General features: G+C 44.1%; 1 protein-coding gene across 8 annotated transcripts in view; it reads right to left on the reverse strand.

The window, feature by feature from the left end:
* Positions 1-15,520, reverse strand: part of CELF2 (CUGBP Elav-like family member 2) — a 383,210-nt gene that overhangs the window by 240,038 nt on the left and 127,652 nt on the right. For 2 of the 8 annotated variants that reach the window (XM_054187209.1, XM_054187197.1), the window contains exon 1: positions 9,994-10,196. The exons of 5 other annotated variants lie outside the window; for them this stretch is intronic. In XM_054187209.1, the coding sequence (XP_054043184.1) occupies positions 9,994-10,067 (74 nt within the window). In that variant the 5' untranslated portion in view covers positions 10,068-10,196. Of the gene's footprint in view, positions 1-9,993; positions 10,197-15,520 lie in introns of those variants that run through there. One more of the 8 variants, XM_054187217.1, reaches the window with a different exon arrangement.

Raw genomic sequence — 15,520 nt, forward strand, 5'->3', positions numbered from 1 at the left:
CCCGGCTGGCTGAAGTCAGCGGCAGTCCTCTCCATTTCCTTTCCCACTTGAGTAGAAACCAAGAGCCTGGGGAAGCTCCGAGACCTTCAAATCCTCCGAAGGCCAGCGAAGTAAAGAAGTCTAAGTATCCCCTGATGTGGAGGTGAGGGCAGAGGGAGCAAAGAGGCACAGAAACAGCCAAAAAGTCTCCAGCTCCTGCAGAGCTTCCAGGTAGCAATATGGGCATCTTAGCAAGCCGAAAATTGTTCCTTTCTGAATCCCGGCGTGTATCTCTTGCTAGGAGTAGCCTGCTGTTCCTCAACAAACACACTCAGGCAACAACGATGCTGCTGCAGGACCTTTTCCCAAATCCGATGAACTCTGCATGCAGGGGGAAGAAGAAATGACCTAAAGGAGTCTGGAATAATACTTTGAAAACACAGGGATCAGCCAGTGCTGTTGAAAGCTGCCTGGGCCAAACTAAGCCTTGTAAACAATATTTGTCTGGAGAACAGATCTGACTCCTTTATGAATTGCTCCATGGTTGTTTCAAAGGAAAGGTTTGCATAGGACGTTGAAGAGTTGCTTCTGGTTTACTTTACAATGACAGCTAGGAACTCTACATCAACATCTATAGGGCTGCGTTGTAATGGCCACTGCAGAAAAAGAAAGCTTAAAAATACACAGAATCTGCCCCAAAGTCATTATGCTCTACAGTATATAATACAGCACACACAGCTTCATCCCATTCCAGTGAAATACCCCAGGAACAGCACAGACGTTGCACTTGGTAAGAAGATACTAAAACTCTGAAGGTTTCCTATTCTACACAGTCTTGTCTTGAAGACAAATAAATGTGGTCTAGCACGTGAGATGCTAGGCTACGCTTTAGCAATAATGAAATCAGGCAAACACAATTGTTTTAAAAATCTGTAATATACTGTTGGGCTTTCTTTGACTATATCTGAGTGCTGTTATGATGCTGCTGCGTTTACTATTTTCTCCACAGACAGCAAGCTAACTTAAAAGGAAAAGTTGTAGTCTGTCTTCTGCAGCCAAACGAGAGAGATGAATGTTGGTGAAAGCTGAGAGCCCTCAGGCATTGAGATGAATCCTCCTTTCTGGCAAAGGGGAAAAGGTTCGTCAAGAACAAAAGAAACCCCCTGCCCCAACCTAAGATGTGTGAAGATCCCTCAAAAGAACACACGCCAAATTAAAATCGACTTATCTTCCACTCCATCATCAAGACAGCAACCCACTTGGCTAGCCAGGTAAAATAGTATCTGAAAAGTTAGTTGCTTCATGTTTCCACGTTGAAGTTCACTCTGAAGTGAGAGACTGAAAAAAAGACTACAAAAAACATTTATACAATTGCAATTCACGGTTCAGAGCTAGACAGCCTGGCATGGGATGCAAAGTCCAGCATTATGCATTCCTCATTCAAGCCAAGCTCCTGTATACCCATTGGAAGTTTGGCTTGAACATGGATTGCAGGCTATAGTCAGTAATAAAATATCAGATAATAGTTCTTTACGTGTCCAGAGACGTTCTCTTTTTCTAAGAATCGCTTCACTTGTCATCTAATTTCCACATCCTGCAAAATTAAATGCTAATTTTATTTCTTCCTCTTCCCCCTGGTTCCCTCCCACTCAATACTGATCTCCAGAAGGAGCTGGCAACTCCGAACCTGGCAGAGAAAGCCAGCGCTCACCTTGCAATCCTACAGTCTCAGTGCTTCAAGGAAGGAGTTGCATTACATGGGTCAGATTAGGACAAGGGTAACGATGTCTGCAATTTTTTCCCTGGAGAGATCATTGCAACCAGTGGCCATCCCTTAATTGGGCATTTATGGTTGTGCAGTAAAATCTCTGAGGCATCCCCCAGTCAGGATATTTTCAAGAATTAATTTTAAAGACTAAACAATCCAGAAGAACTAGGAATTTTCAAAATAAAATTCATATTTAGAGTAATAGCCCCTGTAATTTACTGAGCTTTTTTTTTTCTCTCTCTCTTATTTTTGGTTTTTTTAGACAGCAGGGAATAAAAGTAGTTTGGATAAGGGAACTAAAGTACGAAAAAAAGGTTTCTAAGCAATAAGATCTTGGAAGAAGAAATTAAACTGAATTTAGAAAAAAACCTGAAAGTTCATTTACTGGCTAATGAAATGATCAACTTGTCCATACGTTTATACAGAAACATTGCAGATAAAATGATTTTTTCCCCTGAAAGACATGACAAGGGGATCAAGTTTACTGAAACGCGTGGTGAAATCAAGCAAAATCGCAGCCATCTACCTTGTGATTTCTACAGCGTTTTGTACAAAAACTAGGTAGAGAATAGAGTTTCTTTAAGAGATAGCCACTGGGCACGGAGTGCGTTTGACAATGTATCAGACTCCTAATGCTTGTTCTACGATGAATCTGTAGTAAAATATTAAAAAACCCAAGCATTTATTGATAAAGGGCATAGCCAGATGTCTCTCTCACTAGCAATGAACTGCAGGCGAAGGCTGACAGATCCAAGCAATTGAGTGAGCCCCAAAAAAAAAAAAAAAAAAAAAATTAAAGAGAAGATCACTTGATTTTGCAGATTTTCAAACACAGTTATCCTCTGCCAGAAGTTAATAACTTTCAATCACCTGGGTCTGTTTCAGGCAAATGAAGTGCACTTATCTCACACCAGGCCAGGCACCACCGCTGCCACCGCACCCGGTGCCACTGAGGTCTGGGGTCGATGTGACACAACAAGTGGTGGGTCAAGCAAGTTGTGGATTTTTTTATTTTTTTTCATCTCTGAGCAAGTTAGTGATGTGAAACCACGGAGAAGCAAGAAATGGGAAGAGCGCGTGTATATTGAAGAAAACGACAGCGTCATGCCTTTTGATTAAGAGGATGAAGGATCCTCATTATTTTTCAGGGTTATGAAACAGCAGATAGCTCTTGTCAGCTGTGACTTGCAATCAGACTGGGACTTCTTCAAAGGATACAGGATGTAGGAACAGAGCACAAGAAAAAGCACAGTATAGTCTGGGACAGAAAGGGTCGTAGTTGGTTCAAAAGGAACTGCCTGTGCTCCCATCGTGGAGATATCCAGCTACACAGACTAGCTAAAGGGTGTGTGTACCTGGACATCTCTCTTTTAGCCTCACACTGTTGTCCAGGGGCCAGTGTATTTGAGTGGAAAGAAACTGAAAAAGTTATAAATTAGCATTGCAATGAATTACCACCGCTGCTGGGAGACAGTCAGTGTTAGGCCTTTTTGTCAGGACTGTATTTGCTTTATGATGCTAACCTGCACAGAAAAAGGGAAAAAAAAAAAGAATAATAATAAAAAAAAAAATCAGTGGATCACTTAGATCGCTAATGTCATTTTCATGAAAGTTCAGTGGCTGCATCTCTGAAATAACCATGGTCATAAACTTTAAAACCCCAGAGTAAGATCCGCAGAACAATTTAAGAAATTAACAAGGACATAAAAATCATAAAACAAAATACTCAGGTTGCTGCTCTGTTTTCCTGGCAAACCTGAAGTGGCTCAACTCATATTGGCTGGCAGGGAAAGAAAGGACAAGAATTCCCTATATATTCCTTCGCAGAGGATGAGTGCATCCCAGGTGGCAGTGGGGAGCGGGGTGAGCTGGGCACAGCTGGACACGGGCACATCCCTTCCAGTGTCACTGGGGCACCGCCAGACACAGGGACATCCCTTGCAGAGACACCTGGGCACAACTGGACATGGGCACATCCCTTCCAGAGACACGTGGGCACAGCTGGACAAGGGCACATCCCTTCCGGGGTCACCTGGGCACAGCTGGACACGGGCACATCCCTTCCAGGGTCACCTGGGCACAGCTGGACACGGGCGCATCCCTTCCAGGGTCACCTGGGCACAGCTGGACACGGGCGCATCCCTTCCAGCATAACCCAAGGCAGTGGGGCCAGTGCATTTACAGGCACGGTGTAAGTCTCTCCCCGGTCCTAAGCCATCACTCTTTCCCTCATGTGTGACAACATGCTGCCCCTGATAGTAAGCGATGGGTAAGGTCACAAAATATCACTCAAGAGGCCGACACGGAGTACTTCCCACCCACGTTTCCTCGGGAGCCTTCCTTTTGAACTTGGCTGCAAGTATTGCCACCCTTTGATAGGCAAGGGAAAAGCTGTCCCAGGGCAGAGACCAGACGCAAGATACTCACTCTTCTTCAGCTGAGTTGCCAGTAAGAGGCAAGAGAACATAGCTGTTCTCTTCAGTATAAACTGGTTTTTATATTTGTGTAAACCCACAGGAAAAAAATAAAAACAAAAAAAAAAAAAATCACCAAACAGGCACTATTGGTACAGTAGGCAACTCCTTTGTGTATTGGCTCATTTAGGCATTCATTTAAATACAGTAATTAAGATTTAACACAAAACAGAAGCTGCTTTCAGATGTCATTTTGAAGGCCAGATGATCTCCTCTTTATTAATATTATAATTTTAAACTATTGTCAGCTGATTTTTCAAGGATCAAGCTGTGAGCAAAGAGAATACTCTGCTGAAGTGTGTCCTATTTACGTAACACAAGTCTCAATGAAAATGAGAGATTGATTATAAATCTGTGGTACAGAGAGGATGGATAAACTGCACAACTAAATCTCAAGGTGCTTTGTCTGGACGATAGGAGAGAATTTATAGCTTCAGCATCTGCCATTCACCTTTTCTATTTAACACCATATGGAAGAACACAACAGCGTTTAAGGCAACATATTTCTGAAAACCTTTACGAGAAAGCCAGCAGCTTACTGCAAATGCAAAATGAAATCCTGGAGGGAACACAAGCGCTTCTCTTCCTTTCCATAGGCATGCGGAACGCGGGAATGCGGGGGAAAGCAATTAAAGTATGATGATTCTAAAGGGGAATAATTATTTCACAATTACTCAAGAACATTACATTTATTGCTCTAATTAGTTTTTATTTTCTGAATAGGCATTCTTGTTCTCGCATTTTTCTTGTACCTATGAAGGTTTTTCCTGTTCTCCCACTTCTTCGCAAAGGAAAGCTCGGCCTCGCTCTCTACGTGTGTTCTCTATTTTGTGACTTTAGCCCCTGGTTAACCTTGCCCTGCCACTAGTTTGTTTTAATCAAAGGAAACCATGTCAGGAGACGCGAGATATACGCAGTTATATGAACACCCTGTAGGAAATACAGTTTGTAGAAATAAAAACGAAAAAAAAAAAAAATCACCTCTCCACTTTAAAAGGGAAGAGTTTATGTATGATTAAACTATAAGACAATACCTTTTCTCTAGACAGTCATGTCTTGCCAAAGTGCATTCTTTGCATTCCAGGAGCTTTTAAAAACTAAAAGATTTCGTACACCTTTCCCCTATATCGGTTGGGTCAAATATTTTTTCATATTAACGTATGAATTAATTATGAAATTTGAATAGTCCAAATGCTCATAAGATATCAAACATCCTAAAACGCCAATGAAATATTTAGAGTTATCAAAGTTTTTAAAGCAATCATAACTGATGATTAATTTGAATGATGAATACATGTGGGGGAGGCTTAAAAACTTATGAGATCATATCATAGGAAGTGGAAGATATATTTAAATATTAATGAGCTGAGAGTTATCATAGGTTACGTACTGAACGGGGCTCTAGGAAGCTACTAGAAAAGATGATGGGGAGAAGGACACCAGGAAATCGTAATTACTTAATCGACATCCAAAGATTTGTTTTCCTTTCTGGAGCTCTGTCAACAGTCAAGAATATTCTTCTTCTTTTGCTTTGCTTTCCCTCAAGGAATCTGTCATGCAAGTAACAAGTCATAACACTTAAAATAAAGCTATTACTAAATCAAAGTTAGAATAAAATGCCAGTATAAGGACAAGCCTGTGGACTTAAAAAAAAAAAAAAAAACAAGCAAAAAACCAAAAAAAACCAAAAAACCCACACGACAGCTGATACCCAACTATCCATTTTCAGTTAGCAATTCATGGTTTGATGTTCTACATATATTTAAGAAAAAAAAAAAAGTCGAAAAATTATTTTTGACAGTATGTTGAGTTTTCCCTGCAGTGAGGTAGTGAGGTTAAAAAAAAAAAAAAAAAAGTTATTTTATTACCTCCAGTTTATGCTGGAAAAAGTCCTGTTTTGCAGATTTAGTGCAGAAAGGGAAGTTTTGGTTTCGTAAAGTGCAAGAATGCCTGGGAGTGATGACAACCCTTATTTATTAAATAATAAATATAAACAAACAGAAAGTATTGAAAATTGATCTTCGTTGCCTTTTTAATCAGCGTATTGCACATATATCCGATTTTGACTCCTCTTGGATAAGAGGAGGCAGGAATTCAAAGACTAAATACTTCTATGCGTAATTACCATGGAACCCCTACAGTTGCACGTGCACTGCTTTAAGCATCACATATTCAATTGACATTATACCCAGCTACCAAAAATTAAAGTTAAATTTGAGTTTGTCTCGGTAGTAACACACACGATTACTCATTTACATTAAAGGTAATCCCAGGCAGTGGAACGTGTAGCACGGAACGGAAAAATCTTTGGTGGTATTGCAGAAATCAACGTGGGGGGTAACTACGACGAGTATTTAATCCTCAAAGCAACCACTTTACAACCATCCAGTTGGCGTGTACATGCAAGGCAGTGAAATTACTAAGCAAATTACATTGAACTCACATTTTATAACCACACTTAGTAACCATTAACCCTCTCCTACCCTGCCCAAATACACACACAGTTTCCACTTCCATCTTCTCTTCCAAATTGCTTCTTCCACACAATTAGCACACACAGGCTACGCAGAACATCGGTCAAACAGTTTCTGATGTTTTAACCAGAGCACTAACCAAGCGGTCTCCTTGCAAGCACTGACGATGGCTAGTGCATCCAACTTGCCATTGGCCCTGAGGAACAAAAGTTCATATAACTTTAAGCTTCATATCCTAAAGGGTCTATTTTCCAACGCCATGTCTTTAATGAATTTTTGCTACTAAAATTGCCGTTCAATTACTAACCAGGTACACCCATGCCATGCATACAGTTTAATTATACTAAACAATCATGCTCAAAGTAGCTGATGTTCTATTTTACTTATATTTAGCTAAATAACAACAGGAGCAAAATTTGGAAAGATGCAACATTTAAGAGCAATTAACAGTCTCACAGAGGTAAGAGCGCTTTAATTTTGACAATTATCAAGCTGGCAGTTAACTTTCACGATAGGTATGCACCGAAAGTTATTCCTTGAAAATTCTCCTTCTCGGTTCCTTGTTGAAAGAATGGATAATAGTGAAAAGAATGCCATTTACGAAGAACTTTTAAATGTGTAAACAACAGAAGTATAAGTGATACTGTACGGTGCTGATTTCCTAAAATATCCGACACGCCACTGGCGTAAATAAATAAATAAATAAATCTAGCTCTGCAAATTTTCACTGTGAAAGATTTTTACACACATCTTGCTAATTGCCTCAGTCTAAAATAGGAAAATTCCTTTCTGCTAAGGACTGAACGGAGCTATACTCGATGGCCAGACCAGATGGCGAGGTTAAAAGTTTTGTGCAGCGCCGTCAGTGGGAGCGTGCCCCGCCACGCACCGTGCCACCCCGCCGAACGCCGCTGGCGTCGCACTGCACCGCGGGGCTGGGCCAGCCAAAGGGGAAGGTGCATTCCTGCCCGTGACCCCCTACGCGTAATCAAACTGCATTCTCGGCGGCGCTGATTAGTCCAGAGAGTTGGGGACTTGCAAATAAATGTATGCCACCACTTGGATACGAAGACGAAACGAAGATATTTTTAAATAGCGAATTACAGAGTTTTAGAAAGGCAGTGTAGCAAAGCTTCCACAGACAGCACTTAGTTTCAAGATTTTTATTTTTTTTTAGGAGAAGCTCCTTCAGTTAATAGCAATTTAGCCTCGATATTAATTTGTATGCATGACACATGATCCCTGGAAATCATGCATCTCCACAATTACTTAGATCAGCAGCAAAGAAAAGCTTGGTTAATACAAGGAAGCACATCACAACACTACCACAGGAGGTAAACTTCTTTTTCTTCAAGAAATTACAAAGTCTCCCCTTCCCCCCCCAAATATATGAGGACCAGCACCAAACCCTACAAGGACATGCGTATTTAACAATTCTATTATTAACCTTCTGTATTTAGAGATCCACTTAGAAGCTGGCATATCTCTAGAGTAATTTTGGTTTCTTCGGACACACATTAAGATCTGCGTCCGATGAACACTGCCTGTGTTTCAAGCTCTGTTAAGATACATCGCGGATGCTTCCCAGAGAAGAGGAGTACAAAGACAGCAATGCAGAAGGAAGAGTTTGACCTGGTCCTCCCCCCTCGAGGGGCAACTTGGAGATAAAGTTATATAAGGCTAAGTGACAACAGGGCATCGTCAGCTGCAGTTAACAGTGCCTTTGAGCTTGGAGATGTTTGTTAGCGGTATCTTTCCTGACTGCCTGGAAGGACAGCAGGTAGAAAGTCTAATCAAAGCTGAGACGAGGAAAACAAGGGAAAGCTCGGCTGTGGCGAGTCCCTACAGAGGGCTGCAAAGCAAGCGATACCAGTGTTCAGCAGCAACTTTGTACCCTGATAGCCAAACCTGTGCCATTTTCATGCCAAAGGCGAGAAATAGAGCACCCCTTCCAAAACTGACCGGTGGCAATCAAAACAGGGATCTTACAATGGGAAAAACAAAACACAGCAGAGAACTTGTTTGAATTTAAGATCACGAAACAGAGACAACGGGCAGCATTTACGCAAACACTCTGCTGTCCTTCAAGGACTGTAAAAACAGCGTTAAGTCACCTGCACCAAGTGGCTTCTCCCCCTGCCTCTTTCCCCTCTCCCACACGCTCATTAAATCTCAGCTGCCTGAACAACTGCCCCACCACCGAGCATCTCCGGGCAGAACATCGCCGGTGACAGGGAGAGCGCTCCGCCTTGGGAGAAAGTTTGCTTGCCGGTAAAGAAGGTAATAAAAAGTCTGAATAGTCTTAGATGGGGGCACAGTACGCGACCCGATTTGTGCAAATCGCAGGTGACAGTCTCTGCCGCACACACGGGTTTATTTACACTTGTAACTTAAGCGCTGCCTCAACCGGAATAGCTCCAGCACAGAGTCAATGCCAAAGCCTCTCGCTTCATTCTAATGTAACTCAAACCACATTTATCATCCTGATGAAAGAAGGAAAAAACCCAGCAAAATAAAAGACATTTTGGATACTGTAAAAACGCAGCACGGTCCTCAGCCTTTCTGATCTTTCAGCAAGTGACTACTGCCTCGTTTCTCGCTTTTATTTTTTTTCATATAAGGCTTAGGTTACCTGAAAATCCCTGTCAATTGGCAATGCCCAAGAGGATGATAATAGAAACTTTCAGATCGAGATTAATGGAGCAGAGATGGGCTAGGGGAATACTTCTCTTTCTGAAATTCCAGCATTCAGCGCCTTCCGATAAATCTTATCCCCAGTTCAACCGCACGTAAAACAACCCCCCTCAACCTAATTAACACTCTCCGTACCAGGCAGCTGTCGGGAACAGGATAAAAAAAAAATAAATATATATATATATATGTAAAAAAACAAGAAATCCCTGCTTTCTGCCTGGTTTTACTCCCAGCGGATGCTCAGCGTTTCGCTTGAGAACTGAGGAAGGTTTTGCAAAGGGATTTTTGTTCTGCCGGGGAAGGGCAGCATGTAGACACCCCCCCCCGCCTCCCCTCACCTCGCCGCCCCTCGCCCGCCCTCACCGACCCACCGGAACGCCGCACACCCGGGAGGAGAAGGGTGGGGGGACACCCAACCCGGAGACCACCAAGTGACTTGAGAAGGGGGTGGGGGGAAAAAAATAGAGGGGGGGACCCCCTTCTCCTGCCGCGGAGGGGCGGCCGAAGCCCCGCGCCCGGCGGCGGGGGGTAGCGGGGAGGGAGGGAGGGCGGGAGGGAAGGAGGGCGGGGGGGGTTACTCGGCGGCAGCCCCGCCACCACTCACATTCTGTCAGAGACCAGCAAGCGGCCGTCGACCATCATCTCCGGAAGGAAATCCAGCTTGAACGAAGAAGTCATGCTGGGCTCCGGGGGCGCCGCGGCCGGTCTGGCTCCCGGGAGGATGCGGCGGGGCTCGGCGGATCCCACAACTGCGCCGGGCGGCGGAGAGGCAGGCACAGGTGCGGAGGCCTCCCCGCGGCAGCCGCCAGCCCCGGCAGTTGTCACATTTCTCTTCCCCCCCCTCCTCCTCCTCCCCCTCCTCCCCTCCTTCTCTTGGTGTGGGTTATTTTTTTTTTTTAATTTTTTTATTTAATTTTTTTTTTTTTTTTTATTTTCCGCCAATCCCCTCCGAAATCGACTGCTGAGGCAACCGTCGGTGGAGCGCCAGGTGCTGAGCGGGGAGGCGGAGCCATCTCCCCGCTGCGGCTCCCCGTTAACCCCTCCGGCCCCGGCGAGAGGCCTATAGCATCGCCGCGGTGGGTGGGGGACACGCGCACCCCCCTCCCCGGGCTCCCCCCACCGACAAACTTTGAGGGTGGCGGCGTGGGAGGGAGGTAAGAGCCGGCCGAGACCCCCTCAGCATCTCCCCGCCGCCCAACGCTCCCGGCTCGGGTGGGCGCCGATGAGGGGAAGGTGCGGGGTGATGGGGGGGAGCCTTTCCCCTCGGCGGAGCGAAGAGCCGGGCAGCGGCGGGCAGCCCTCTGCTTCGGTTTCTGCCAGAGACCCGGTTCTTCCCAGTGCGGGAGGAAGGCGCAAGTGGCCTCCGGCGAACTGGGAGCGCTGGGAATGTTCAGGCGGGTCGCTCAGGGGAGGGTCCCTCCACCCGGGTTCCTGCCCTTCGGGCCTTGGCACCCTTGGAACGCTCCAAGGGATGTTCCCGGCTCGCCGGGGATTTAGTTGTGACTCTGTCCTCACCGCTTCGTAAATTGGGATTTAAGTCAGTAAACGACGGTAAATCCTCCCTCCCGCCTGTAACCGGCCCAAAGCCCCTTCCCGACCCCACGCGCAACCAGCCACACCACCAAAATTCCACATAAAATTCCACACATACAAATAGCTGGAGCCACCTCCCCCCCACACACGCGCTACCGCCCCCTGAAAATCTGTATAATTTTTCCTTTGCATCTCCAAAACCTACTTGCTTCAATACGAAGCAGCTCCAGGCAAAAGAATATTAACATATTTACGAAGATTACTGGGTGATCTGAGCAGTCTAGACAGAGAAGACGTCTCTCTGCCTTGTGTGTGCTTCTCCCTCGGAATCTCTCTCCAGGTTTTATAATTTGATTTGTTCTGGATAAACAACACTTGCAAAAAGTAACAAATGTGAATTTAAAAGAACTACATTTGAACTTTTCAGAGAGTATTCTAAAATAAAATTAAATTGACCGATAAATAAATATGCTGTCGCTCAGGCGAAGTTTTATTGAAATTTTGACCAGTGTCTATTTGATAGTAAGAATACAGACCAGGTGAATTTTCAGAGTCCAGTTTATGGCACTAAGACACTTTTCCATTTTAAACAGTTAAAAAGGAAGAAAAACCCCTCAGGCTGCTAAAATTTTTGCCTACTTTGCAAGTCTAAAGAAAGGAAAGGTTCACTTGGCCCTCAGCATAATCCCCGTAGGACAGCTGCAATCCTGAACAGATATCTATAGCGTTATTAATCTGCTCTGTTCTATATGTTCGCATACTGTCCTCATCACCATGGCACCTAAACGTCCACAGAGAAATGCACAAAGCAAAGCTATGGCTCCTCTTTACTAAATTAATGGCAATTCCTCTACGCCATCCATCCATCGCGCGGCGTAAGCCTATATGGCGGATAAAAAAAAAATAAGTGCGAAGTCGCAATAAAAGGAGAAACCAAGCACAACTCTCTCCAGCTGGACGCAGCCACCTGGGTTTTGATCTGAGGCCTCCATGGTGGTTAATCCAGCCCAGAGCAGAGTTGGATTAACTTTCAATTTCAAAATCTTGCCACTGCAGAAGGGGCAGGTTTTAGCTGAGAAGAAATACAGGCAGCTCAGCGAGGATGAAGATATTCTTTTAAGTACGAAGGCTCCACCCCCACTTCACCCTGTGCGGCTGGATCCGTACCTCTTCATCATCATTTTTTTTTTTTTTTTGCTACATGCTTAATCTAAGGGACTTCAGTCTCCCCAGCCTGATGCTTTTAAGGACCACAGTCCCACTGCTGCTGCCTGAAAAGTAAATCCACGCTTTGCACAGGATGCCATGGTGGAAGGAGGAGAGGATCACAAATAATTTGGCTTAAAATCTGCATATGGAACAGCGAGATCTTTATAAATTTGCCCCATTTCACAAGGTGTAAGTGCTTAAAAATGCTTCATTAAAACGTATGTTCTTTTGAAATATTTATTTTCCTTTTAATTACATGTGAATTAGCTGGAAGAAGCTGTAGGGAAGCCCTCTTACTGACTTAAGCCTTCTCAGCAGTTTGTTAAATTCTAGCCTCAAATCCCTTGAGGGAATAGTGGATTCAAAGCAGCTTTTAATCATACTATAAGGAGGGTGAAGTAGTATGTAAGTAGGTCATAGAGAAAGCATTACAAGTGCATAGGTTATTGCTTTATTTAACAACTACAGTGTAACACACTTTTCAAAGCACATTTGCTTTTGCCATTTAAAAGTTAGAGGCAGGAACAGGGTCAAATGCAAAAAAAAAAAAACCAAAAAACCCTCTCTATAAAAGATGCCGAGATATGACTCAAGGAGAGCTTATAGGGAGAAACCGCATTCAAATAATTTGGTTCTCAAACGTAAATTACGTAGTGACTACGTACGAATTAACTCTCGAACGCAGAGGGTAAAGTGGTGAAAAACAAAAACGCAAAAAACCCCACCCTGAATGTTTCACACTGTTACAGGCTCCCCTCTGTTGTTTGTCACGTTAATGCCAGTTCCTTGACCGGCACATGTGCGCAAAATAGCAACTTTTATTAAAAACGAAGGAAAAATGGAAGCTTTGGTCCGTTACTGTAGTACAGAGGGAAATGGGGAGGGGGAATGGCAAATGAAGCTGCATTAATTTTCACAGCATAAATCAGACAATGGATGTAAACACTGGCTTAGAGGAGCTGCGTTATTGCTGCGCTATCGCTGCCTGCCGATATGAAGCTTTTTCAGCTGGTGGAGCATATGGCAGTTTTGAGGAAGGAACCTGGAATTTGGAATCAGCAATTCTCAGGCTTTAATCCTACTCCGGCTACAAATGTCGCCTCCTCTCCATCCTCCCCTCGTTTCAGAGGCCCAGACCCCGCTTGCCGCCGCAGTCGCATCATTTACTCTTTGCGCCTCGGTTTCTCCGGACGTCGAAGTGGGGCAGATGAAGCAATTCCCCTTCACGTTTGCAGATCAGGCGCCATTCAAGCGGCTTTTCGGACACAGAGCGACGTGCAATTTCTCCAAACAACTCAACCTTTGAAAACCGAACACCTCCTCAGAGCAAAAAAAAACCATACAACACCCCAAAACCTGCAAAAAAGTTCAGCTGCAGAAAGAGCAGGGTTGAGCGTATGAGCTCACTCTGACATCACTGCCCGTGGCTTTCGTCCAGCAAGTGACAAAGACAGCAGACACCCCCTTTCCCGTCCAGATCTCGCAGCCAAATCCAGTGTGGAGCTCACATCACGACCCCTCTCCAGACCCCCTCCTCACCCTTTCTTTAATTGCCATTCCTTTAATCAACTTGCCCCCCCCCAGTATTGGGCCAAGGAAATGCTACTGTTGGAAGCACTTCAAGGGAAAGTTTCCGAATGACTTCACTCTCTCCCAAGCCTGCAAGGCAGCATGAAGAGAGTTCAAATCCTCTGCTTTATTCCCCCCTAAGCCAATGAACATGCTCGGGATTCAGCTTATCTCTGGCATCAAAGCAAGTTTCTATCAGAGGCGGCAGAAGCAGAGCTGGGCGACGGCGGTGTAAATTTGGAGCGGGCTCAAATGACTTCAGTGGAATCACTCAGGATCTTCCACTAATGCGAGGGGGAAAAGGAATCTGGTCCAGACAGCGTTACTGAATGCAAATGAGGTGTTCGCTATCTTTCACAAAGAAATAACCTTCCAGGCAACCCATGAGCCTGAAAGTAGTAGCTGGGCTAACAGCAGAAAATACAGCATTTTGGTTCGTGTGGCGGGACGTGAGCCTACCTGCGTACAAGGGAGGGAGGAAGCCTATCAGCTTAACTCTTATTAGCGGACTTCTAGAGGGACAAGAAAAGGGGAAGAAAAAAAAGGAGAAAAAAAGAAAAGCAAAGCACACGAGCACAAGTGACACAAAGCATTTGGGCAGAGCTGAAGAATGGTGTAAGCACCGTAAGCAATTAAAAGCAAAAAGTAATGCATCTCTTGGAGTGGCAAAAAGGAGTGGACCTGATTTCGCACCATTTTGTGAAGGTTTTGATTATTTTTAACAAATCCATCTTTGCCAGTTAGTTCTAATATCAGAATAAAGTTTTGCATTACGAAGCCTTAACCTTTCAGTAAGGATGTTTTTATGTACGAAACCAAACACACAACAGTCTTCCCTTCATCTTATTTTGAGAAATAAAATGATTTGCATAGAACCAAAACCCTTTTAAAAAGAAAACTGAATTATTGGTTAAAACTGCTCAATGAATTTCAAGTATTGAAATCTGAGCCGCTTGTGAAGCTTCCCCCCCCTCCCCCCAATTCCGTAGGCTATTGGAGCTAATCAGTAATTTTCAGAAATAAACGTCATTTAAAATTAGCCCTGTGAAAAGGTACCTCAAATTAAGCATTTCTAGAGCTTTCACTTGAAGCACATTGATATTATGTAAACTTGGTTGCTATAGTAAAACTTCCCACTCACTTCTTTTTTTTCCTTTTTTTTCCTCTTCCTATTTTATACCACTGACGAGGTGATTTCATCCCACTGTGGGTATTAGGCCTTTGTTCCATTTTGCGGGTAATAACTCAATCGTTCCGAAAACAATTAGGCAAGATTTTATGGCGCAAGGCAGACGCTACATGTGACGGAGGGTTTTCAGGAAAGGCCTTTAATTTGGAGGAACACCCGACTTTGTTAATAGCATGCAAATACTCGGGATCGTCGATCACAACCCTCAGGTCCAATCCTGCGTAGCGCTAGTGCTGAGCAGGACCCGGCCAGTACCATTTGCTCCAGCTGGGCTATCCACGGTGCTCGGCACTGTATTTAGCAAATACTAAAAGAGTAACAAGTAAATATTTGCAAGACCAAGTCTTACAGTCCTGTTATTTATTTACAGCCCTATCGAAGAGCATCGCTATTGATCTGTAGGTGTTGCCTTTGTGGAGTGCCTTGTCCATATAGACACAAGACCAAGGCTTTTGTCAACCCAGTCCTATCTCAACTTGACAACAGGCATTGACTGTTTTTCCTCTTTTTTTTTTTCTTTTTTCTTTCTTTTAACCTTTTTTTTTTTTTTTTTTATGAACTACCTTATCTTCTCACCCGCTGACTGATTCCATCAGCAACCACTACCCAACCAGGAGGGAAACTGGGGCAC

The sequence above is a fragment of the Rissa tridactyla genome, chromosome 1 (assembly GCF_028500815.1).
Source record: "Rissa tridactyla isolate bRisTri1 chromosome 1, bRisTri1.patW.cur.20221130, whole genome shotgun sequence".
In the NCBI taxonomy this organism is placed as follows: domain Eukaryota; kingdom Metazoa; phylum Chordata; class Aves; order Charadriiformes; family Laridae; genus Rissa; species Rissa tridactyla.